The sequence below is a fragment of the Theropithecus gelada genome, chromosome 14 (assembly GCF_003255815.1).
Source record: "Theropithecus gelada isolate Dixy chromosome 14, Tgel_1.0, whole genome shotgun sequence".
Lineage (NCBI taxonomy): Eukaryota > Metazoa > Chordata > Mammalia > Primates > Cercopithecidae > Theropithecus > Theropithecus gelada.
In genome coordinates, this window is record NC_037682.1 from 21,800,652 (window position 1) to 21,824,797 (window position 24,146).

Below are 24,146 nucleotides of genomic sequence, written 5' to 3' on the forward strand. Positions count from 1 at the left end.
TTTGAGACGGAGTCTCGCTCTGTCGCCCAGGCTGGAGTGCAGTGGCGGATCTCAGCTCACTGCAAGCTCCGCCTCCCGGGTTCACGCCATTCTCCTGCCTCAGCCTCCCGAGTAGCTGGGACTACAGGCGCCCGCCACCTTGCCCAGCTAGTTTTTTTGTATTTTTTAGTAGACACAGGGTTTCACCGTGTTAGCCAGGATGGTCTCGATCTCCTGACCTCGTGATCTGCCTGTCTTGGCCTCCCAAAGTGCTGGGATTACAGGCTTGTGCCACCGCGCCCGGCCTGACTTTGTAATCTTAACATGTACTATAAGTACAAAGTTAAGCAAAGGAAGTCCTTGAATAACTAAGCAAGTAGAGAAGTGTTATTCTGGTTATGGCTGTATTAACAATAAAGAGTCGCTGGGCGTGGTGGCTCATGCCTGTAATCCCAGCACTTTGGGAGACCGAGGCGGGCAGATCACGAGGTCAGGAGATCTACACCATCCTGGCTAACATGGTCTAGACGGGTGAAACCCCGTCTCTACTAAAAATACAAAAAATTAGCCAGGCGTGGTGGCACATGCCTGTAGTCCCAGCTACTTGGGAGGCTGAGGCAGGACAATTGCTTGAATCCAGGAGATGAAGGTTGCAGCGAGCCGAGATCACGCCACTGCATTCCAGCCTGGGTGACAGAGTGGGACTCTGTCTCAAAAAAAAAAAAAAAAAAAAAAATCCAAAAAAACAATAGAGTCTTCAGCTGTGTCTCTGATAATTGAGCAAAGGAAAGCTATCAAAGCTATCTATGCAAACAATGAAAATGTGAACATCTATTTAACATAGCTCTATAAGAAAACATATTCAACCAAAAAGCATCTGCACAGCAAAGGAAATTATCAACAGAGTGAAGAGACAACCTGTTGAATGGGAGAATATATTTGCAAACTATCCATCTGACAAGGGACTAATATCTAGAATATACGAAGAACTCAAACAACTGAACAGTTTAAAAAACAAGTAAACTTATTAAAAAGTGGGCCGAGGATATGGATAGATATTTCTCAAAAGAAGACATACCAATGGCCAGCAGATAAATGAAAAAATGCTCAACATCACCAATCATCACAGAAATCCAAATCCAAATGACAGTGAGGTATCATCTTACCCCAGTTAGAGTAGCTGTTATTAAAAAGTCAAAAAATAACAGACGCTGGCAAGGATGCAGAGAAAGCGGAATTCTTATCCACTGTTGGTGGGAATGTAAATTAGTATAGCCACTATGGAAAACAGTATGGAGGTTTCTCAAAATATTAAAAATAGAACTATCATATGATCCAACAATCCCACTACTAGTATTTATCCAATGGAAAATAAATCAGTATATCAAATAGATACCTGCACCCCCATGTTTATTGCAGCACCATTCACAACAGCAAAGATAAGGAATTGACTTAAGTGTCCATCAACAAATAAATGGATAAAGAAAAATGTGGTATATATACACAATAAAATACTATTTGGCCACAAAAAGAATAAAATCCTGTAATTTATAGCAACATGGATGGAACTGGAGGTCACTGTGTTAAGTGAGATAAGCCAGGCACAGAAAGACAAATATTGCATGTTCTCATTCATATGTGGGAGCTAAAAAAAGTTGGTCTCATGGAGGTAGAGTAGAATAATAGATAGCAGAAGGTGGGGCAGGTGTGTTTGGGTAGGTGAGGGATGAAGAGAGGATGGTTAGTGGGTACATATAGTCAGACAGAAGGAATAAGTTTTAATGTTCAATAGCAGAGTAGGGTGACTATAGTTAACAACAATATATTGTATATTTCAAAATGGCAAGAAGAGAGGACTTCTAATGTTCCCAACATGTAGAAATGATACTCAAAGTGATAAATACTTCAGCCACCCTGACATGGTATTACACATTCTCTGCATGTAATAAAATATCACATGTACCCTATAAATATGTAGAAATAGTATGTATCAGTTAAAAAAAAAAAAGAGAAAACCTGTTCAACACTGAGAACTTTAGTCCAAAAAAATAAATAGTATCGTGGAGAAGGGCTATGCTTTTATAAAAAAAGTACACACAATGAAACAACGTTAAAGCCAGAATAAGGCTGTTAAGAGCGCTGAGTCCAATTTTATGAGGTGAAGTACACACCAAGGTCACAATGGCAATTTGTCCTATTCTAGGAATTAGGACTCCTACATTCCCTCCTGCACTATTAGTTCCACCTTTTGCTTGTGGAATGAATGATATGCATGATCTCCCTACCACAGGTAATCACTTCAGAATGCTCTTATTTAGGAGTAAAAAGAAAAACTGTTGCTCTCAAATACTTATTTCCATAAAATGCAGAACAGTGCGAATCTTTTGGAAAAAGCAAACCCACTGCAATTTTATTTTGAGACATCAGGTGGCAGCAATAACCAAACAGCAGGCAAAAAGCTTTCAGGGAATTGCAAAAGGAAGAGAAAGAACAGGCTTTGAGTAGGAGTGAAGGATGGAAATACTCCCATTATAATTTAATCTCATTAAGAATGGGTTCACGCAATGCCATCTTTACATATTACAGGATTCATTATAGGATTCGCCAAACCAAACAATGGCACATGTTGCTCCAACATTATTCAGATAGTTGAAAATCCCTTCTAAATGGTTGCGTCTTAAATTAGCATTATACATGTTTATTAGTGAGTTTTCTTGAATTCTTCAAGTGAGGCGCCAGAGACAGATTTAAACATTTTTTTCAGTGACCTGAAAAACCTTTTTATTGTGTAACAACACATGATGCCTCTCAGGAAACAATAGATAGCTATGTCATCACGGAATTCCCACCACCATCCCAGTCACTGTAGGGTGTTGGACAGCAACAAAATCTTTCCCATTGGTTTCTGACTAGAGGTCTAAGACTGGGAAGAGTTCAACAGAAGAGATGAGGCAGGCAGAGAACAGAGGTGAAAACAGACTAAGAATAACACCAAAGGAAGTGGAAAGAAAAGGTGGCGGAGGGCAGAGGAGCCATCCTCTTAAGAGTCGATCCTTGCAAAGAAGAACTGACAGAGGCCATGCTTAGCTATGCTTTCCTCGGCCCCCATCCAGAACCTCAAAAAACACTAATATCATTGTGTGTTGCATTTTAAAGACACAGGAAATCCACGGAGTAATTCTGAATTTTATGTGTGTGTATATATATACACACACACACACACACACATACACACACACATACACACACACACACACATATAATTTCTAAATTATACTGCTTTAAAAATCATTTCCAAATTTCACATTCTTAAAAAAAAGAATATTTACAAGATTTCTGTTTCTTCTAAGTTCGTTTGCTGCTGATCTCACTGAACTTAGAATCCTTTCTCAAAGCCAGCTGCTATAGAGATATAATGATGTCATCAGAAAATTAGATTTTTGGTATCTGGGTTGGGCGTGAGAGAGGAGCAAACAATAAATTACTAGAAATTAAAAATCCATTTGAACAAACAATTCTAACAGATACAGGTAGCCCTCTACAGATCACCTTCAACCTGCTTCTTTTTCCAGATTAATCGGAGATATAGGAAATTAAGGTGGTTTACAAATATGTTGCCTAATGGCCGGGCTTCCCAACATACATCAAATAATGCAAAGTATCCCCTCCTGTTTCCTTCTCATTGTATCAAAGCAGGAAGTTTATATTTCAGTAACATTTGTGGTTATAAATGCTAATCCAGTTCCAGCACTCAGAGTTAATGAAAAGAGATTTAGATTTTAAAAATGCTGCTACCTCACTATATTTCAAAACAAACTGAATTTTTAAAACGGACACTTTACTAACAGTGTATATACCAAAAGTGGGGGAAACTTCCTGTCTTACATTTTTGAGCTAAAAGAGTACAGACCCCAGAGTCCTAACAGAACCAGGTTTCAGTCCCAGCTCCACTACTACCAGCTCCTAACAAGAGACTAGAGATTGCCTCATTGTCCTTAGACACAAAATGGGGATAGTAATTTAAGAATTAGATGAGATCATACACATACAATCTTTAACCCAATGCCTGGGACACAGTAATATGTTAAAAAATGGAAGAGGAAGAGTTGTTATTGTTGTATGGTCATTTATTCAACAAAAATTTATCCAACTCCTATTTTGTGCCCAAGCCCAAACTACCCTGCTTTTATTACGTATGACCAGCATCAAAGTGGAGAGATCCTTCTGAGAGAGTGGACTCCGGGCATCAGTTAACCAGAGCTGCTGCTCTTTATACTGATTACATTTATCCTCATTGCTCCTCTACCCTCTTTATTTCATTCAATTAGATCCACTCTTACAGCCTATAGAGAGAGTTTGGAAAGTGATGCAAAGTAAATTCCATCTTTGCCTTATTTAACATATTGCTTTAGCTAGCACATGTTCATACTCTGACAGATGATATTTGGAACACCATGTAAAACATTTTGCAAACTTTACAGTTTTCATACATTTGTGAGTAGCAATTTCCAAATAAGAGAGAGTTTACAAGACTTTAAATTTGCAGTGCTTTAATCAGAAATTGAAAAATTAAGACTGAATCAGAAGCAACAATAGAACATTTCACTTCCACTGTTTAATTATAAATTGCTACATGATCTTCATTACAAAACTAGGTAAGATTTGCTATACATACAATTGGAAGAGGGAATGAAGAAAGATGACATGAGGTTGGTAGTTAAATGTTAGCTGGTGGGAAGAACATTCATCAATTTCATGACTTACAGTTCTATTTATATTTCTGAAATAACAGAGCTAATTACCCAGTTTTAAGTAAAAGGTTCTGCTTTAATTAATACCATTAGCGAGTGGTTTTCAAGTAAACGGAAATAAACATGAATTCTAAAAGTCCTATGCTCACTTTACAAATCCAATCTCAGCCAACGTATCTAATGGAACTACAAGGCACTATACTTAGTCTGATAATGTTCCTGATGAGTCTCCTAGCACATTAAAAAAAAAAAAATCCATACACCTATTCTGTTTGCTATGATTGTCTACACCAGGCTTCTTCAACATTTAACACAAAGAAGGTTCCCTTCTAGCAAGGAAGGGCATGTGTGCCCAGCGACCCAACTACTTGAATCCCTACTTGGCTTTCTCACCACTCTCTTAAACTTAACATATCCCAAAGTGAAATCATCATTTTTCTCAACAGACTTTGTTCCTGATCCAGGGTTTCTTGTCTTAGGGAAATGGTACCCTGTCGCTCAAGTCAGAACCTGGAAGTTGCTAACTGCTAGTCATCTAATTCTGGATGATGTCTAACTCTATAACTGTTTCTTCTCTGTAAAATGGACATAGAAATATCAATATCTACCTTATAGCGTTGTTGAGGATTAAATGAAATTCATTAGCATGGTGGCTGGCATGAAAGAGTGCTCAATACATGTTGGCAATAATGATTTAAAAAACACAAAACCATTCTTCTACTTTCCTCCTCCTCCTCCTCCTCCTTCTTCTTCACTCAAGACCTCCGATGAGGACCCTCATCAGAAATTGGTGCTATTTCTATTTCCTAAACACCCCTCTTCATCAGTTCACTTCTGCTATCCTCCTAATGTAAACTATCGTCATCTCATGTCTCACTGCTGAAATAGTCTTACTGGCCTCCTCCTATCAATTCTTGTCTTGTTCCATGTGAGAGTCAGAATCTCTCTAAAATTCTAATATGTTGTCAAGTCATGCTTACAATTCTAAAATGGTTTCCCATTGTAGGAAACTTATAGTCTTGCTTTTCTCAGACTTTCATGATCTGGGTCTGCTTAATCCCCAGAATCATCTCTTGCTACTGTCCCCTTTGAAACCTCTGCTCTGGATTCACAGGGCTTTTGTCAGTTCTACCGACACACCAAGCACATTCACCTCAGGCCTTTTGTACATGCCGTTTCCTCCACCTGGAAACCCTTCCCATGTCTATTCTCCCAGTATTATTCAGCCCTCAGGTTTCCACTTAAATATGACTTTCTCGGGGATACTATCTGTGACACCCTTAGCTTTCTCAGTAACATACTCCTTCATTACATGCAACACATTCCCACCACTTGTTCCATGGCTCTCTTCCAGAAAAGCAGAAACAGTGTTTCTTTTGTCTACTGTTATAGCTCTGGAATTTTACTTGTTTAAAGAATTAGTATACGGTTGATTGAATGAATCAATCAACAAAAAGGAAAGAAAAGGTACTGTACAGTTAACATTTTGTCTGATCTTTGTTAATAGGATGGCGGTTCTAAACCACTGGAATTTCCTGATGAGAGTGTCTTTCTTATTCATGGCAGGCCCTTGGATCGCATCTGTGTTTTTATTTTTAAAACTGATACATGTTAAATGTACAAGTTTTCAGGGTACACGTGATAATTTGGTACATTCATATAATCAAATCAGGGTAACTGGGATATTTATGACCTTAAATCTTTATCTTTTCTTCTGGTAGGAACATTTGAATTATTCTCTTCCAGCTATTTTGAAATATACAATGGATTATAGTCATCCTGATGATCTAACCCAGGTCTTATTTCTTCCATCTAATTATACAATTGTACCCATTAATCAACCTCTCTTTATTCCCACCCCACCATTCCTAGCCTTTGGTAACCACCAATGTACTCTCTATCTTCATGAGATCTACTTTTTAAGCTCACACATGTGAGTGAGAACATGTGATATTTGCCTTTCTGGGCTTGGTTTATTTCAGTTAACATAATAACCTCCAGTTCCATCATGTTCCTGCAAATGACAGGATTTCCAGTTGTTTTTTTTTTTTTTTTTTTTTTTTTTCATGGCTGAATATTCTATTGTGTACATATACTATATTTTCTTTATCCATTCACCTGCTGATAGACTCTTAGGTTGATTCTATATTTTGGCTACTGTGAATAGTGCTGCAATAAACATAGAGTGCAGATATCTCTTCAATATATTGATTTTCTTCCTTTTTGATATATACTCAGTAGTGGAATCAACACAACCCAGGATGGGGGTTGAACACCAGAAAGACCAACTCTGTGACTAGAGGGCTGGGGCTTTAAGCCAGCCCAACCTAAAGAAAAGAGAGGAGGATTGGAGATCAAGTCAAATCACATGGCCAGTGATTCAATCAATCATGCCTACTTGGGTAATGAAACCCCCAATAAAAACTGAAGCCTGGTAGAGCTTCCTGGTGGCTGAACACAAGGATGTGCCTGGAAGGTAAGGTGTCCTGACTCCACCAGGACAGGGCTTAGAAACTTTGTGTTGGGGACTGCCCTCAGACTTTGCCCTGTGGTGTCTCTTCATTTGACTAATCCTGACTTTTGTCCATCATAATAAAACTACAAGATCATGAGTAGAGTGCTTTCCTGAGTTCCATGAATCACTCTAGCTAATTATTGAACCCGAGGGTGTCATAGGAACCCATGAATTTGTAGCCAGTTGATCAAAAGTGTAGATAGTCTGAAGATCTCCAAACTTGTGGCTAGCATGTGAAGTGAGGGCAGTTTTTGTTGGGGGCTGTGTTCCTGAACCTGTGGAGTCTGCAGTAACTCTGGGTGGTTAGCAACAAAATGTGATTGCAGTATTACAAAAGGGAAGTTTTGGAAGTGTTTTATATCCTTAGAAAGCACAAAAGTTATATCCTGCCCTTTCCCCAAACTCTCATCCCATGATCCTCCTATAACCCTTTCCTACACACCTAGAATAATAGCATCTGCCCTTTCTTAAGCCTGATCCTCATATACTGGGCGACAGAAAAAAAGGGTTGGGGGTAGGGGATAATAATTCCAACTACATGAAGTTTACCTTTGGTGCTCTCTCAACATTTTATTTTGTCCTTCTGCGTGTCTACATCTCTGCACCCCACTGATTATCAACCTACCACATAGTTTCCTTTTTTAAGATTATCGTTCTCCATTTTAAAATGACTTTTCCATGTCTTTCACTAACTAAAATAGCCAACTGACCCAGCAAGAAGTAGACAAGGAATAAACTGAATATACTAGTTCCAATAAGAATTAAATGACAGGTGCCATTAGCCCTTTAGAGGTATTTACACTTCAAATGAGAGCAATTTAAAACGATTTGTAACACTGAGAACAGCAAGAAGAGAATCTGTAGCATTATGTATTTCTAAAGCCTCTAAAGAAATAAGACTCTTATTTGTGACTTCCTTAATCAACAGGGAGCAGGAAGCTGCATAAACTCCTAGTATGCTCCATTTCCCTTCCTTCCAAGCAATCCTAGAAAAGTTTTCCTCAGCACTGTTCCTGTAGTGCTTTGGTTCTCTCTCCTAGGCCTACATCTATTCCTCTTCCTTTGCTTATCTGGGGACTGAATTATAAGGAAGCCATCTCTGGATCCCAAACCAATTAACTGGGAGTTTGCCATTTGGAAGTTAACTAGTCCTTTCCCCAAGTAGCTAATAATACTCTTGGGTCTTTTGTTAAGAAACTTTGAAAATATAAGTATACACAGAGACAGAGTTACTCTGATCTTAACTCTGATGGGTATCTTTGCTCAAACTATCTTTTAGTTTAGTAAATAAAATATTTATATTCAACTATTATCTATCCCAGAACCCTCTGGGAAACATCAGGTTTTCGGGAGAAAAATGCAACACAATTGCTTCCCCAAATCCGTAAGGTTTAATGAGGAAAGTGGTTGCACAGGGAAGCATAACAAAGAGTTTGCATTCAGCTGAAAAAGGAAGGGCACTAATTAAAAAATAATTCACCAAGAACATTAGTGGAGCAAGTGTTCACTTATAAAGGGCACAGGAAGAAAAGAGAATAATAAGTTCTATTCCAGCTTTGGCAATCAATGATTCTTTGCAATCAACTGACCTTTATTATCTACACATGTTGTTATTGTTAAAATGAGGCTTCTTAAAATTATGAGCAATGCGTATGGAAAGAATCAAAAAAGTCGACGGATGACAAAAATCCTGAATGCACTAAGCCAGTAGGGCAACACAGGTCACCTTGTACCAGCTGATTCTCTTGATGCTACAACTTGTATATGCCATTAATACTATGGGCAGAGAAGGCCTTGAGAGCATCTGGCATGGGGAAATTCTCGTCTAGAATGCATTAAAAGCTTGAATAAAGCTTTGGTTGATTTTTTAAATGAATCGCAAACTAAGTATATTTTTCCAAGAGGACCTTTCTTTCTCCTTCTATAATACAGAATCTCACGAAGTTAAAAAAGTCATAGTAGTGGAATTTGAAAAAAGTATTGTCTGTGGCATACTTCAAATCCAAGCCTACTCCTTTGGCCTTGGTACATTACGCCTCCCTGAGATGTATTGTGCAAAGTCCTCCAAACCAATCTGGAGCACACATGAGAGTCTCTCCTAAGGAATCAAGTAAGCATTACAGCAATCACACTTTGTTAACCAATTGTTTGCTTATTCAAAGCAGTAAGGATGTCATTTTCTCTAAATAGCCGAAGTTTTATAAGCTTTCTGAAATCTGTATTTCTTGGCATTTGCCTGAAAGAAGACAGTAGATGCTTAGTTTTTTTACGTAATGGAGTTAAGAATCCAACTTCTCAACCTTAAGCATTTATAGTCTCATCAAGTTATGGTGACCTTTCAGGATAAATTCTCACAATTCATGGCTGCTTTCTTTCCACTTATCTTACTGAAAACTTAATGTTTCTTTCGCGACTAAGGGCTTTAGCATTTTCCTTTGTAATTCTGAAAATATTAATTTTCTTTATTAAGCACTGACTGTTTGGTGCTTAACACTATTCAAACAAATGGGGTGTACCCTGGTGATTTATTTTTCTTATTATCCTTACTAGTTTCATTAAAACTTGGTAGAAAAAAATTCCTTCCTATGACTTAATATGGATTCCTAGGTCTTACTAGAAATCAATCTATACATAGAATATTTTAGGGAATGTTATAAAAGTGAGAATTGCATAAGCAAAGGAAGGAGACTAAGTTATTTTGCCCTTACTAGACAGAGGTGAGAGTAGGTGGGATCTGGATGGGGATGAGGGAGAGAAGAAAGTTGATGGAGCTAGAAATTCGGGTAATCATAAGAGTAAGAAAACATACATGTCAGACCTCCCCACAACAAGTTCTAGAGGGTTATACCCACACTAGTGAAAGAACCATAAGAATGGAGTTGAAATATGACCTAGTAATGAAATTTAACTCACAGAAGTATTTTAATAGTTCCATCAAAAATCTTGAGAAATTAAAATTACAATCCAAGTGTAAAATATTTGCTAATAAATGTCAATAATAATTACATAAATCTTATGATTAAGGAGACATTTGTGGTAGAGTAGGAAGAAAACTAAACTTACAGCCCAGCTAATGAGATAATGTATGCAAAAGTTCAGCTATACACTTTAAAGGTTTATGTAAACATTAACTATAATTATTTTTATTATTGATTTGCAACCAACTAGAAATCAAAATCAAAGTTGTGTGAGTATCTTTCAATAAGTATCCAATCTGAACTGTTTAAGGGCAGTATAACTTTAAAGCAGGGTTTCTCAACCTCAGCACTACTGACATTTTGGACGGACCATTCTATGCTGTGGGAGGCTGTCCTATACACATTATAGGATGTTTAGTAGCATCCTTGAACTTTACCCACTAGGGAACAGTAGAACTACCCTCCCCTAGCCAAGAAGGACAATCAGAAATGTTTCAGAACATTGTCATACACTGCAAAATTGTCCTTGGTTGAGAACCACTGCTAAATGCTAAGAAAAATCAAGAAATTATACTTACAATTCTCTCATACAAACTGAGGATGAGAGATGGCCAAAGTGAACTAGAGTTGAGATGTCAAATACAGTAACCACTGGTCACATGTAGCTACTGAGCACTGAAAGTGTGGCTAGTCTGAATTGAGATATGCTGTTAAGTGGAAAACATATACTAGATTTCAAAGACTTAGTATTAAAAAAGAATGCAAAATATTTTAAAATTTTCTTGTATTGATTATATATTGAAATATTAATAATATTTTAGATATAATAGGCTAAAATAAAATACATTAAAATTAACTTCATCTGGGCCAGGCGCGATGGCTCACCTGTAACCTCAGCACTTTGGGAGGCTGAGGCGGGCAGATCACAAGGTCAGGAGATCGAGACCATCCTGGCTAACACGATGAAACCCCGTCTTTACTAAAAATACAAAAAATTAGCCAGATGTGGTAGCGGGTGCCTGTAGTCCCAGCTACTTGGGAGGCTGAGGCAGGAGAATGGCATGAATCCAGGAGGCGGAGCTTGCAGTGAGCCAAGATCGCGCCACTGCACTCCAGCCTGGGTGACAAAGCGAGACTCTGTCTCAAAAAAAAAAAAAAAAAAAAAAAATTAACTTCATCTGTTTCTTTTTACTTTAAAAAAAAATGTGGCTATTAGAAAAGCTAACATTACTATGTGGCTTGTGTTACATTTCTATTGAACAGTGCTGAGTTCATGCAAAAAACTATCGCCTGCTTCATGCTATCTATTCCAGGCAGCCTTTGATGAGAAGGAAGGGAACTCAAAAGAGCTCTGTCTTCAGTTTTCTCTTTACATTCTCTCCATTCTCCTTGGATGATCTCCAGGCCCACTGCTTCAATGCAATTACTACTCATAGATGACTAATCGCCCAACTGTATCTGTAGAACAGAGCTCTACTGAAATCTAGATACATATATACATATACATACACACACACACACATATATATATCTCCAACTATCAACTTAACAAGCCAACTTAGACATCTTAGAGGAACCCCAGATTTCCAGTTTTAAATGATCTTGACTCCCCAAAAGGCTCCTCCTCAAGGATTCTTCATTTTAGTAAATGGCAGTGTTGATGCAGATGCTCAAGCCAGAACCTGAAAGCATCCATAAATTCTCTCTTCTCCTTCCCACTTGGAATCTCTTACAAAGTCTTGCTTCATCTACTTCCTTTATAAATGTTTCTGGAATCCTTCTCTTTCCTACCCCACTGGCTAGGCCAAGCTACCATTATTTTTCCCTGTATCAACTCCCCTGTCCCCCACATACTCTTATTACACCCTGTCCTTCCCTACTCAAAACATTTATCCCATAGATAACTATTTTTCTTATTAGAACATTACACTACATAAATAATGCAGTATAGCTTTCCTTTTTTTTTTTTTTTGAGACAGAGTCTCACTCTGTCACCCAGGCTGGAGTGCAATGGCGCGATCTCGGCTCACTGCAACCTCTGTCTCCCAGGTTCAAGAGATTCTCCTGCCTCAGCCTCCTGAGTAGCTGGAACTACAGATGTGCGCCACCCTGCCCAGCTAACTTTTGTATTTTTAGTAGAGATGGGGTTTCGTCATGTTAGCCAGGCTGGTCTCAAACTCCTGACCTCAGGTGATCCACTCGCCTTGGCCTCCCAAAGTGCTGGAATTACAGGTGTGAGCCACTGTGCCCAGCCCAGTGTAGCTATCTTGTTCTTTGTTGTATCTCTAGTTCACTGACTGATGAAAGAATGAATGAATGAATGAATGAATGTGGAGGGGCACAAATTGTTAACTCACAGCAACTTACTAAGGAACTAGGCTATCAAAACAATGGTTCATTAGTGTATGAGGCCTGGGAAAATACCAGTCCTTATGTCTAAATATCCATGCTTATGCATTGATACAAGTGCTAGGATTCTAGAAACAGGGGAAAAGAGTTTAGAGACCATGTGTCCTGTATGCTCATCCTCAACAGATCTATCATGCCTAACTCATATTGAAGCCTTTCCATATAGGGGGCAGGAAAGAACAGCTAAAGAGTTCCTTGTACAACCCTCCAGCCCTGCAGCAACCTGATGCCCAACATTTTCCAATGCCAATGCCATAGTCCCAGAGCATCTGCAGTTTCTGTGAAAAGCAGCTAAAGTTTATGTAAAACTAAACACAATTGTGATGAATTTAACTATTTCTGAAAGCAAGTCATTCTCTAAGAGCACAAGTTCAAGAGAAGCAGTAAAATTTTCTCCCTCAGTCTCTTTTCATTAGGGATTCTCAATCTCCCTTCCAGCCTAAGCTAGCCTTTATCCCCTAGTCCACCGCTAGTTTGAAAGGAGGTTAAGAGAAGTAAGACAGCTTCCATACTAACCTTAAGTAATGATTGCTGATTTGGATTTTTACAGATGTCGGTGGTGACTTATGTATTCCAGATCTAAGCTGAGGAAGTCAAGATTTTTTACAGATGTCAGTGGTGCTTTATGTATGTCAGATCTAGGCTAAGGAAGAGGAAATTGTGAAGGACTCCCGGCAATATGTATATTTAAGAACATGCAGACACAAAGGCAAAAACCAGACCTGTGTTCTCATTTATTTTTGCCTACTGGTCTTCCTATAAGTGAGGGAATAGTGGTGTCAGTATACGGGGCATGGTGATGTGTGATATGGACCAGGCAGGAGCTGGGAAAGGATAGCATGTGAAAGCCATGGTTAACCCCAGGTGCAACAGTAGTATGTGGGGCTATACTTGCTTAATTGATTTTTAACAACTGTCTTATCTATTATGGAAATTATGTAAAAGATCATTCTTTTATAGAATGAGGAAGGGAGGTGGGGTCTTTATGACTAAAGAAATGTTAGAAAATGTTTTAAAAAATTATCTTAATTTATCTGACTTTTATAGCCCAACTAAACAAACAATGGCAATTAGTTGGTTCCCACCAATTTTGGCAATGGGATAAACAGATTTAATGAGGAAGTTTAGTTTTTTTCGGAACTAGATGCCCTGTTTCTTTCTAGAAATGACTCTCAAAGAGTGGTGGGAAAGTTAACAAAGCCCTTTTTTTTTTCCTATGCAATATTCTGAATTGTTTCCATAACAAAGTTCAATAATATGATTACCCAAATAAAAGCATCTGTTTCTGGTAATAAGAGCAAGGTAGCTGAGATGTAACAAAAAGGAGTATAAGAAAAAAAATACAAGACTGAACCCCAGCTGAATCACTCAATCTTTATGTGTCCTTCCCTTCTAAACAATCTGTTTTCAAGTGGAGCAGAGCTCCACAGAGCAGATGAAATTTGGTCAGGGTGGAGTGGGAATCTTATTTGTATTTTTTTTTATAAAGCAGAGATATACATATAGTACATAATTGGATATACAGTGTATTTGTGGTATTAAAATTTCATGAGAGTTAGATTAGGAGAAATCTCTAAAAAGTCTTCTCGGGGGGTAATAATGAACAAAAGGCTGAATAAACTATTCTAAGCCTTCATTTCCTCAACTGTATGGAAATGAGTCAGCACCATCCACCTTAAAGGATTATTGCACTATAACTACCATCAGTCCTATTATCTGTGAGCTCCACATTTATGGATTCAACCAACAGCGGGTCAAAAATATTGGGGAGAAAAGAGACAAATCAAAAAATTGGGGGGGATAAATTCCACAAAGTTCCAAAAACCAAAACTTGAGTTTACCAGTGTGTCTACACATTAAATCTGCACAAATGAAGTGAAAATGAAGTGATGTGTAGGCATTGTTTTAGGTATTATAAGTAATCCGGAGATGATCTAAAATATACAGAAGGATGTGCATAAGCTATATGCAAATACTAAGGCATTTCATATAAGGAACTTGAGCATCTGCAGAGGTCCTGGAACCTATACCCATAGATACCCAGGGACAACTGTATATCTAAATATACACAGAGAATAACAGAAATAACAAGGAAAATAACCAAAATTGTATGTTGTCAATATAGAACTAAAAACACAAATTCAAACGTATCATGTCATCTAGTGATATTATTCACTAATAATGTCTTAGGTAATCATAATACAATTTTCTCACTAGTCATTTTACCACTTAACATCTGAAGTCATAAAGTCAAATAATAAATACAAGAAGAATCTATAAATGTGGCAAAAATACAAACCTAAGATGCCGATTTCAAGACCAGCCAAGCCTGTTTTAATTTTATCATAAATATCTTCTAATGTGAAGTCAACAGCAATGGTTCTTGTCTCCACTTTGAATTTTTCTTCTAGGGAAAAAGAAAACACAAATGGGGAGAGTAGGGAAAATTAGTACATGGCAGTGAAGATTAAGGCATTTGATAGCATTATCCTTTCAGACGTTTCCACCCCCCAAATTTGATACAAAATTTAGACCAGGATAAATTTAAGCAATCATGAGACCATCTAAGAGATGATATAGGGTCAATACATTAGTCCTGCAATAAAAATTCCAGTGTCGTCACAGAGAACTGGCTCAATGTTCCTTAATCAGTTCTTCTTTTGTAAATCAATAATGAGAACTACTTTTAGACCCTTAGGTACAAATAATAAAACATGATTCATATCATAAAGTTATATACTCTTTATATATCACTGGCTTTGTGATTTTAATTGTAAATTGGTGCTCTATAACTTCAGGAAGAAGTCTTCATGTTGTAAAATATTTTAAAGTGTGATACATTAAAACAAAAAGTCTATCTTATCACAATGGAAATAAAATGAACAGGATCTTATTATAATTTGGGAACTTGGTTAATAGTTAATAATCACTACATTTTAAAATCCACACAAAATGCACAGTAATAAAGGCATAAAGTGACCCAAGAAACACCTCAGTGTTCTACTTTACACAAGTCTATTAAGGTCCAAACAGTGCTGATGAAAATAATAGCTTCAGAAATGAGACCCTGAGGAACAAAACTCATCTGAATTAATGTACAGTATTTACTTTTGCCTTCACTAGTCAGCCCCTGTGAAGAGATAGCACAGGCTTTGAGGTCACACAGACATGAGCACCAATTTCATTTCCACACATATTTGCAAAATGACTTTAAGCAAGTCACACATCTTCTTTGAGCCTCAGCATCCTCTTGCGAAAATGAAGATAATTCTACCTAACCAATGACGTGAGGCTCACATGATACCTATGGTACACAGAAGGCAGTCCATAAAGGCTAGACTTTCTTTCTCTCCTCAACCATCTCCACTCAGTTTACTTAGCCAAGTCCAGTGAGCTAGGAATGCTTATTCTTTAGAACTTGCAGAGAATTCAAAAGAATTAATTTTAAAATCCTGCTTCCAAAAATAAATCTTTCTTCAGTCAAAGTCAGTGTCAGCTCATCACAGAGTATGCGGGATTAATCCTCGTAGGAAGTATCTGTTCTTGACCTAAAAGGATTTCTGTCTAAAACTAAAGAGCTGGTTCATGAGAGATCTGATCCTTAGTCAGACTCAGTGAAAAGTACTGACCCTAGGTAGAAATCCACGAATAAACTGAAAAGAAGAATTGACCTAGAAAATACCTTATTTGGTGTTAAAGGTATACTTACTGTTCTAATATAAATGAGTTATATGTGTGCTCATGTAGTGGGAAATTAGACACAGAGCTATAATTTCACAATAGCTGGTCTAATATGTCTACTTTAACATTTCACAGAATTTACCACCAGTAAATAAAGAATGCTGATTTTGTTACAGCCACAGATTCACAAGGGAAAACAAAAAGCCCCAAAACAAAAGGTTAAAAGCCCCAAAACCTTTGATTAAATGAAAAACTTCATTCGAGAATAACATAACGTAAATTTATCTATTTATTTTGAAAAGCAAAGCATTTTTCCACACTAGTATTATGTATTGACATTCAGGAAATTTTCTATCAATAAAAGCCACCTCACAACTCCTGAACCAAATTCACTCTTCTGCATCTCACAGGATTAGATGAATGTACATACTTATATTGTAGAGTTTTGTATAGATATGTTGCTAAAAAGATTCAATGACACTTTTACAAAGAATGTTATTTAGTATTGAACCAAAGCAAGCTCTTTGTATTCACATTAGGATAAGCAAATGGCTTCTGGTACAAGTTTTTCAGGTTAATTAAAATGTCTGAATTCACACCTAGATTTCCCAGAATCATAGATTCTGGAAAATCTAACTGAAAAGTGAACACTGCCTTTTTTAAAAAACAACTTTTCTTCACTGCCTCTATTGTGAGCCTTTCCTTTTTTTTTTTTCTTTTAAGAGATTGGGTCTCAAGCCTGGGCTTAAGTCTCCTTAGTAGCTGGGACTACAGGCACACACCATCGTTCCCGGCTTTTCCTATTTAACATAGGTGAGACCATGATACCCACCTCTTCACAAACCTCCAGAGATTTCCATCTCACTCAGAGTAAGAGCCAAAAGGCGTTGGCAACAGCCTAATAAACAGCGTGAGTTTACTGAACTCACCTCCAGCTACTCTCCCGGTTGCTCCTCAGTTCTATCCATAGGGGATCCTAGCAGTTGTTTAGATACAGAATGTTGTCCACGTACACTCAGGACTTAAACTTACCATTCCCTATGTTTGGAATGCTCTTCCACATCCCTTGTCTCTGTTGGGTCCTTGAGCAAATGTTACCTTCTCAGAGAAGCCTGCCTTGCCCACCCTTTAATAAATGCAACCATCTCCCCAGCACTCCTCATGCGCTTCCCTGCTTGATTTTATTCCATTGTACTTACTACCTTCTAATATGCTAGGTAGTGTATTTTAATAATGTACATGCTTGTCTATACGTCTTGACTCAAATTAAGCTTCAAGAAGACAAGGACTTGGTTCTGTTTTGTTTAGTTGCTCAACAATGGCACAAATGATCTGGGATCTTTCCACCCTCCTCTTTTTTCCCTTAGGCTGGCTCCTTTTCTGGAAGGCCACTGCCATTCCATGCATCGCATGCAAACAACAGTGTTTGGAGGCAGAAATCATATGTCTCTGTGATATGTCCCTTTTATAGAGAGAAAATTTCCCCAGAAGAATCCAGCAGACTCCCACCACGTTTCCTTTCCAAGGATTATGGTACGTGCATGCTACTGACCAGGGGCATGGGTGGGTGGGCTTTCGGAATTCTATGAACTGCCTCCACCTCCACCATCGAGTTCTGTCAATCAAAGATAGATGTGCATATATAAGAATAGGACAGGAACTGTCTCCTTCTGGGCCAAGGCAATTGAATAAGAATTATAATGGGGGGTTCTAGAAGGCTAAGGTGGGAGGTAGCTGGCCTATGTTACAAAGGAAAAGCCGAAAACGATGGTATGTGGCTCTAGTCCCAGCTACTCAGGAGACTTGAACTTGGGGCTTGAAGACCAGCCTAGAAGTAAATCTAGGCATCTTCCCCCTTTCCATAGCCTATCACCCTGCATGTTACCCTGCCAACAGGAGGCAAGACAAATGGACAAGAATCCTCTAACTTTAAACATCAGCACAAGGGTGAATTAAGCACCTGAAACAGAAGTAGATACCAGGTACCCATAACACAGCCCTCATTTCCACCTTCACACCTCCCCAACCTGTTTTTTTTCATAAAACCACTAGTCTACAACTCTCCAACAGCCCACCGCTAGGGAAGAATAAGCACCTTACCAAAGCTTTTGGAGTAGTACTTTGGAACTCTGATCCTTGACTGACTACAAAGGTCTAAGAAATGACGCAGCCTCTCTCTGTTTTCCAGAGTAGGAGTTGAAATAAGTTAAAATCAATATCCTACAAGTGTATGGGATAAAGATGCACAAACAATTGGATTTGGAGGTTGCAATGAACATGAGATGAGCCACAATCGCCCCTTCAATGAAACTGATGTTGCCCTAATTGTGGGAGCATCACCAGCAGAAAGCTTTTGGGTGTCAGCCTCAGCTGCAGAGTTGCCTTGTCCAGGATCACGCTCTTTCCATAGCATCCTCATCCGATGGCTGATCCAGGTGAACGTTTAAAATGATTGGACAGCTTGTACCTACAAGATTCTGATTCCAGAAGTATAGTCTGTTTATTATCTTATTTTTCTGTTCTTTCACAATGCCCTAGATTTAGTTATTCTAGATCTATAATGGGTTTTAACGTTTCTAGTAATGGAAGTCTACTTTGTTGTTGTTCTTTAAAAATTTATTGCTTATCCTCACCTGTTTAGTCTCTGTTTTGATTGGGATTGCATTAAACATTTCAATTAAAGAATGACAATGTGGCATTCCCTCCGGGCTCTCCATTTATTCAAATGTTTTGTTTAAATGTCTCACAGTAAAATCTTGTGATTGCAAATTCTTAAAGAATTCCATGATGAGAATAGTACACACCATTATATACAGATATGCAGTACTATTGATGCCTATTGACAAGCTGTTGGTATTTGAAATTGTATGAGCTGGCATCCCACTACTTACAGTTGTGGTTACATATATATAGTCATCACCCATCCCAACTTTATTTTCAGATGAAAATAATTCTCAGATGGTCTTGACCAACTGCCTCTCAGCCTAGTGGCTAAGACCAAACACCGAGAAGAAAAAGGCTGGTATGAACTACTCAAGGCAGTCAACTAACTAGAAATGGAGGCAGAAATGCAACTCTGGCATAAAAAGCAGGGAATGAAGCTAAGCTACACTGATACTATTCACTCCCTTTCTATCTACTGCTCCACTGAAAACCAGATAACTACAATTGTGGAAAAGCAGAAAGCAAATATTATTTACAACCATAGTGCTATAGAATAATGAATATTGTCATTGGCCTCAAACCATTCCATCACCTGCAAGAGCACATGCCCCACTCCTACAGTCACACTGCCGTTTACGACACAGAGTATTGAGAATTCATTCAAGGTCAAGTCTGGAATTGACAGAAACGGAACTGAACCCTGCAATAGCCTCAAGATGCTGCTGAAACACCTCTCAATATTAAAACTCACACACTTTTAGGTGCAAGCTAAGAAAGGTGATAAATATATTCAGAATGGCCTTAGGTTTATCGTACTTCCAGCTCTGGCCATTATCATTTTCATTTTGCTCAACAAACTGGCATCTCCTTTTAAATTTCTCTTTCTGTAAGAATAATTTTATAGATTTTAGAAGGACTTTCCTCAAATTTTTGCCCTAGGTGGCTAGGGATATTAAGTCTGGGAATGTTACAAAAGAAGTCTAATCTATATACACTTGTGTGTTATTTGTGTTTTTTTCTATTAATAAAACCAAAATATATATGTTGACACTCCTTTGTCCCTATATCTGCTCCAAATAAACAGCCTGCCTTCCCCTGTAAGTTTCAGGTACTATCCATTATGAAATTCCTGTCATATCACCCTTCCTCACTTTTTCCATATTATAACATTCTTATAACATTCTTTCAGATTCAAGTCATGTTACCGCATCCGTGGACATATTTTTCACTATTCCCGTTTCCTCCAAGGTAAAGCTACTTCCACTCTCTGCTGTGCTCCTAGAGACCTTCTATACAACCCTACGAGGCACTTAATATATTAAGCAAAGAGTCTGTTTCTTAAACAGGGAGCACTCTTTGTCATCTTTGTATTCCCTGCAGCTAGCACCATGTCTGGCATAAAGCAGAGGTCATTCTGCTCAATGTTTGTTAAATGAGTAAATAAAGCTAGGCCAACACAGCAGATTCATTAAAATCATCTTCTCAATACTTCTTGAATTCCTCCCTATAGAAATTACATTTCTTACATGCTGGTAAGAAATGTATGTATAAGACAGAATATTAGGCATATTAAAATGTAAGCTAGAGTGGGGTGCGGTGGTGCACGCCTGTAGTACCACCTACTCTGGGGGCTGAAGCAAGAGGATCACTTGAGCCCTGTAGTTTGAGACTAGCCAGGACAACATAGCAAGACTCCAGCTCTCAAAAAAAAAAAAAAAAAAAAAGACAAATTGAGAGACAGTTCAGTTACTCCATCTGTCATACACGGGTCTGGACTATCATTCTCATATAAATTCAAACATTTTAGAGTTATAAGAAAGCTTAGAAACCATCCCATCTCATGAATAAAATACTCCAGGAGCTTGGCTCAGGGGCACATATATGAAGGTTGAGGATATTTTAGTCACGGACCAATCTCCCTTATTCCAGTCTTGGAAAAAGATAATGAGTTGGGGAGAGGAGACTCTTAGAGAAATAGCACTATATTCAATGCGTACCAATTTTAGCATCTTAAATCTAAATTCATAAAATTCAGTTTATAACCATAAAAATGTCTCGCACCCTTTTTTTTAAAAAAAGCTCTCCATTTTCACATAAAATTATGTTTTACAGTATTTAGAGATTTAAAAGATGCAAGACAAGTCTTTTGTACTTTCTCCTATTTTAAGGGGAAAAAGAAAAAAACGAAGTCCCATAACCAATTTCTCTCCACTTCCCTTCTTTTCCTGTCTTCTTTTCCCCACAACTCCCAGGCCTTACCTATCCTTATATCCCTATCCCTTGGGGTGAGACAACCCCCAACAAAGAAAGCCTGCCTAATATGGCTTTGGAGAAGGTGATTGTGTCCTAGAAGGGAATAATTGATCTGACTCCATTTTTAAAGGCCCATTTAATTACAATTAACAGAGATGCTACACAAATAATGGTCTATTTCCTTTTTTTATGTTGCCCTTGGAAAAATATTCATGACAATTTTAATCTCATATGAAGAGACCCACTTTCAGTCAAGCCAAAAAATTAATCATAGCTCATCAGGATTCTAACTCAAACCAAGCATTTCTTTATTTTAAGCCAAGGTTATTATATTTTTTTTCATTACAGCCTCTTTAACTAGAACAAACACCTGCAATAAATAAAAATCTTATGCTGCGTGAAACTATTCTATTGATAGGACGTGAATAGGCCCCACCCTTTTGAAAGCTTTGAGTTCTACAGTTGGTCCAGGCATTGTAAACTCTTGGATAAACCACTCTTGAAGAAATTTTCATATAGCAATGTTGATTTTTCTGCACTTGGTAAGCAAAAGGTCCATAGAAGTATCTGAATTTTATCTTTTGAGGGGAGAAAAAGGCAAAATATTCTTTTTTTTTTTTTTTTTTTTGTTTTGAGACAGAGTCTCTGTCACCCAGGCTGGAGTGCAGTGACGTGATCTCAGCTCACTACAACCTCCGCCTCCCAGGTTCAAATGATTCTCCTGCCTCAGCCTACGAAGTAGCTGGGAGTACAGGCACCCACCACCATGCCCAGCTAAGTTTTGTATTTTTAGTAGAGCCAGGGATTGGCATGTTGGCCAGGCTGGTCTTGAACTCCTGACCTCAGGTGATCTGCCTGCCTTGGCCTCCCAAAGTGCTGGGATTACAGGCATTAGCCACTGCTCCCGGCCCAAAACATCATTCTTAAGATTACTACACTTAAGATTCCAAGATGCTACTGCTAGCGATACGAAAGCAGAGTTCACTGGAAGAGCCTAGGATGCAGTTAGAAGCCCTGCACTTGAGTGCCAACTCAACTGGCTGTTGGCCTAAGGCCCTTCACTCAAGCCTTTGAACTTTCAAGAATACCATTTCTTAGCCTATAAAACCACAAAAAACAATACCCACCCTACACAGTTTTTTTTTTTTTTTTTTTTTTTTTTTGAGATGGCATTTTTCTTTGTTGCCCAGGCTGGAATGCAAGGGCGTGATCTCGGCTCACTGCAAATTCCGCCTCCTGGGTTCAAGAGCTTCTCCTGCCTCAGCCTCCCGAGTAGCTGGGATTACAGGTGCCTGCTAACACGGCCCGTTAATTTTTGTATTTTTTATTGGAGACGGGGTTTCACCATGTTGGCCAGGCTGGTCTCGAACTCCTGACCTCAGGTGATCCACCTGTCTCAGCCTCCCAAAGTGCTGGGATTACAAGCGTAAGCCACTGTGCCTGGCCCATAATAATTCATAAGTTTTAAATTGCACGCCATTCTAATTAGCATGATGAAATCTTGCACTGTCGTGCTCTTAGTGTGAATCATACCTTTGTCTAGCATATCCATGCTGTACACACCACCCACTCTTTAGTCACTTAGTAGCTCTCTTGGTTATCAGATCAAAAAAAGAGCATATATAGGTATATAGGGTTCAGCACTATCCACAGTTTCAAGCATTCACTGGGGATCTTGTGACATATCCCCTGCAGACACGGGGGGATTTCTCTATCTGGCAATATCTACAAAGATGGCTGCTTGACAAATAGTTGTTTTTTCCTTAATAGCATAGGCTGCTGTAAGTATAATCCGTATTGTTAACTCTTACCTCCTTGCATCAGCTGCATATTTTTTCAAGCTGACATGAACATCTGATTCTGCTTTAAAAAGTGATTCATTACCATATCATCCGTGGAATCAATGGTCATGATGTACTATTTTTAGCCTTGCATTTAGCGTCCAAGTATTTCCTTGACTCAATTTGCTTGTAATTAACCTTTAAATTATTGTATGTTATCTATTCCAAGGTGTACATTTTAATTCACTTTTCATCTCTGAAATCAAGGTGTTTCATAATTGATGGCAAGTCAGTTTAATTGGTGAATTTTCCTTCTTGGTGGTTATAAGCTGCATCGTTGCTTCATGATCAATGGTATCTCAGATTTAATGAAAGAAGCCTGGGAACCTTGCTGACAGTCACCCTTCTCTCTCTCTTTTTGGGAGGAGGGGGCAGTGGGCAGTAGGACAGGGTCTCTCCCTGTCACACGGGCTACAGTGCAGTGGTGTGGACATGGCTCACTAGAGCTTGGACCTTCTGGGTTCAAGAGATCCTCCTATCTCAGCCTCCCAAGTAGCTGGGACCACAGGTACATGCCACCATGCCCATCTAATTTTGGGGGTTTTGTCATATTGCCCAGGCTGGTCTCAAACTCGTGGGCTTAAGTGATCTGCCTGCTATGAGCTCCCAAAGTGCTGAGATTACAGGTGTGAAGCCACCATGACTGGCCCACCCTTCTCTTTAATGTCACCAAATGACCTGGGTCAGCTTCCAAATACAAAATTCCCAGTACTCTAGGGATCATAATATTCCACCACCACCGGTAGTCAAAGAGACAAAAAGATTTCCCATTCTAAACCAAGGCCCATGTGCTCATTCATTTAATCAGGATCACGGCCAGTTACAATCTGGCAAAGCATCTCACTCCCTAAACTGTAAGCTCTATGAGGGCAGGATCTGTGCCTGTTTTTTGCTCTTTACTACTGTATACTCAAAGCCCAACAGTACCTGGTACTTTATAGGAGCTCAATAAATGTTTTGATTGAGTAAATTCAAGAAATACATACTAAGTCGTGCCCATGTGTCAGGCTTCACCCTGAGGATGATAACAAATACCCTCAAATAGGTTATATTTGGATGAAGGAGATATGTGTGAATCCAATTGCTGCTCTAATAAATATAAACAAAGCATCAAAGAGAAAGCAACTCATTCTTG

At 38.5% G+C, this 24,146-nt stretch overlaps 1 protein-coding gene across 2 annotated transcripts in view; it reads right to left on the reverse strand.

Moving 5' to 3' along the window:
- Positions 1-24,146, reverse strand: part of HSD17B12 (hydroxysteroid 17-beta dehydrogenase 12) — a 167,571-nt gene that overhangs the window by 41,033 nt on the left and 102,392 nt on the right. The window contains exon 4 of one of the 2 annotated variants that reach the window (XM_025358282.1): positions 14,872-14,979. The exons of the other annotated variant lie outside the window; for it this stretch is intronic. Coding sequence (XP_025214067.1) covers positions 14,872-14,979 — 108 coding nt within the window. The remainder of the gene's footprint in view (positions 1-14,871; positions 14,980-24,146) is intronic. 2 annotated transcript variants of the gene reach the window in all.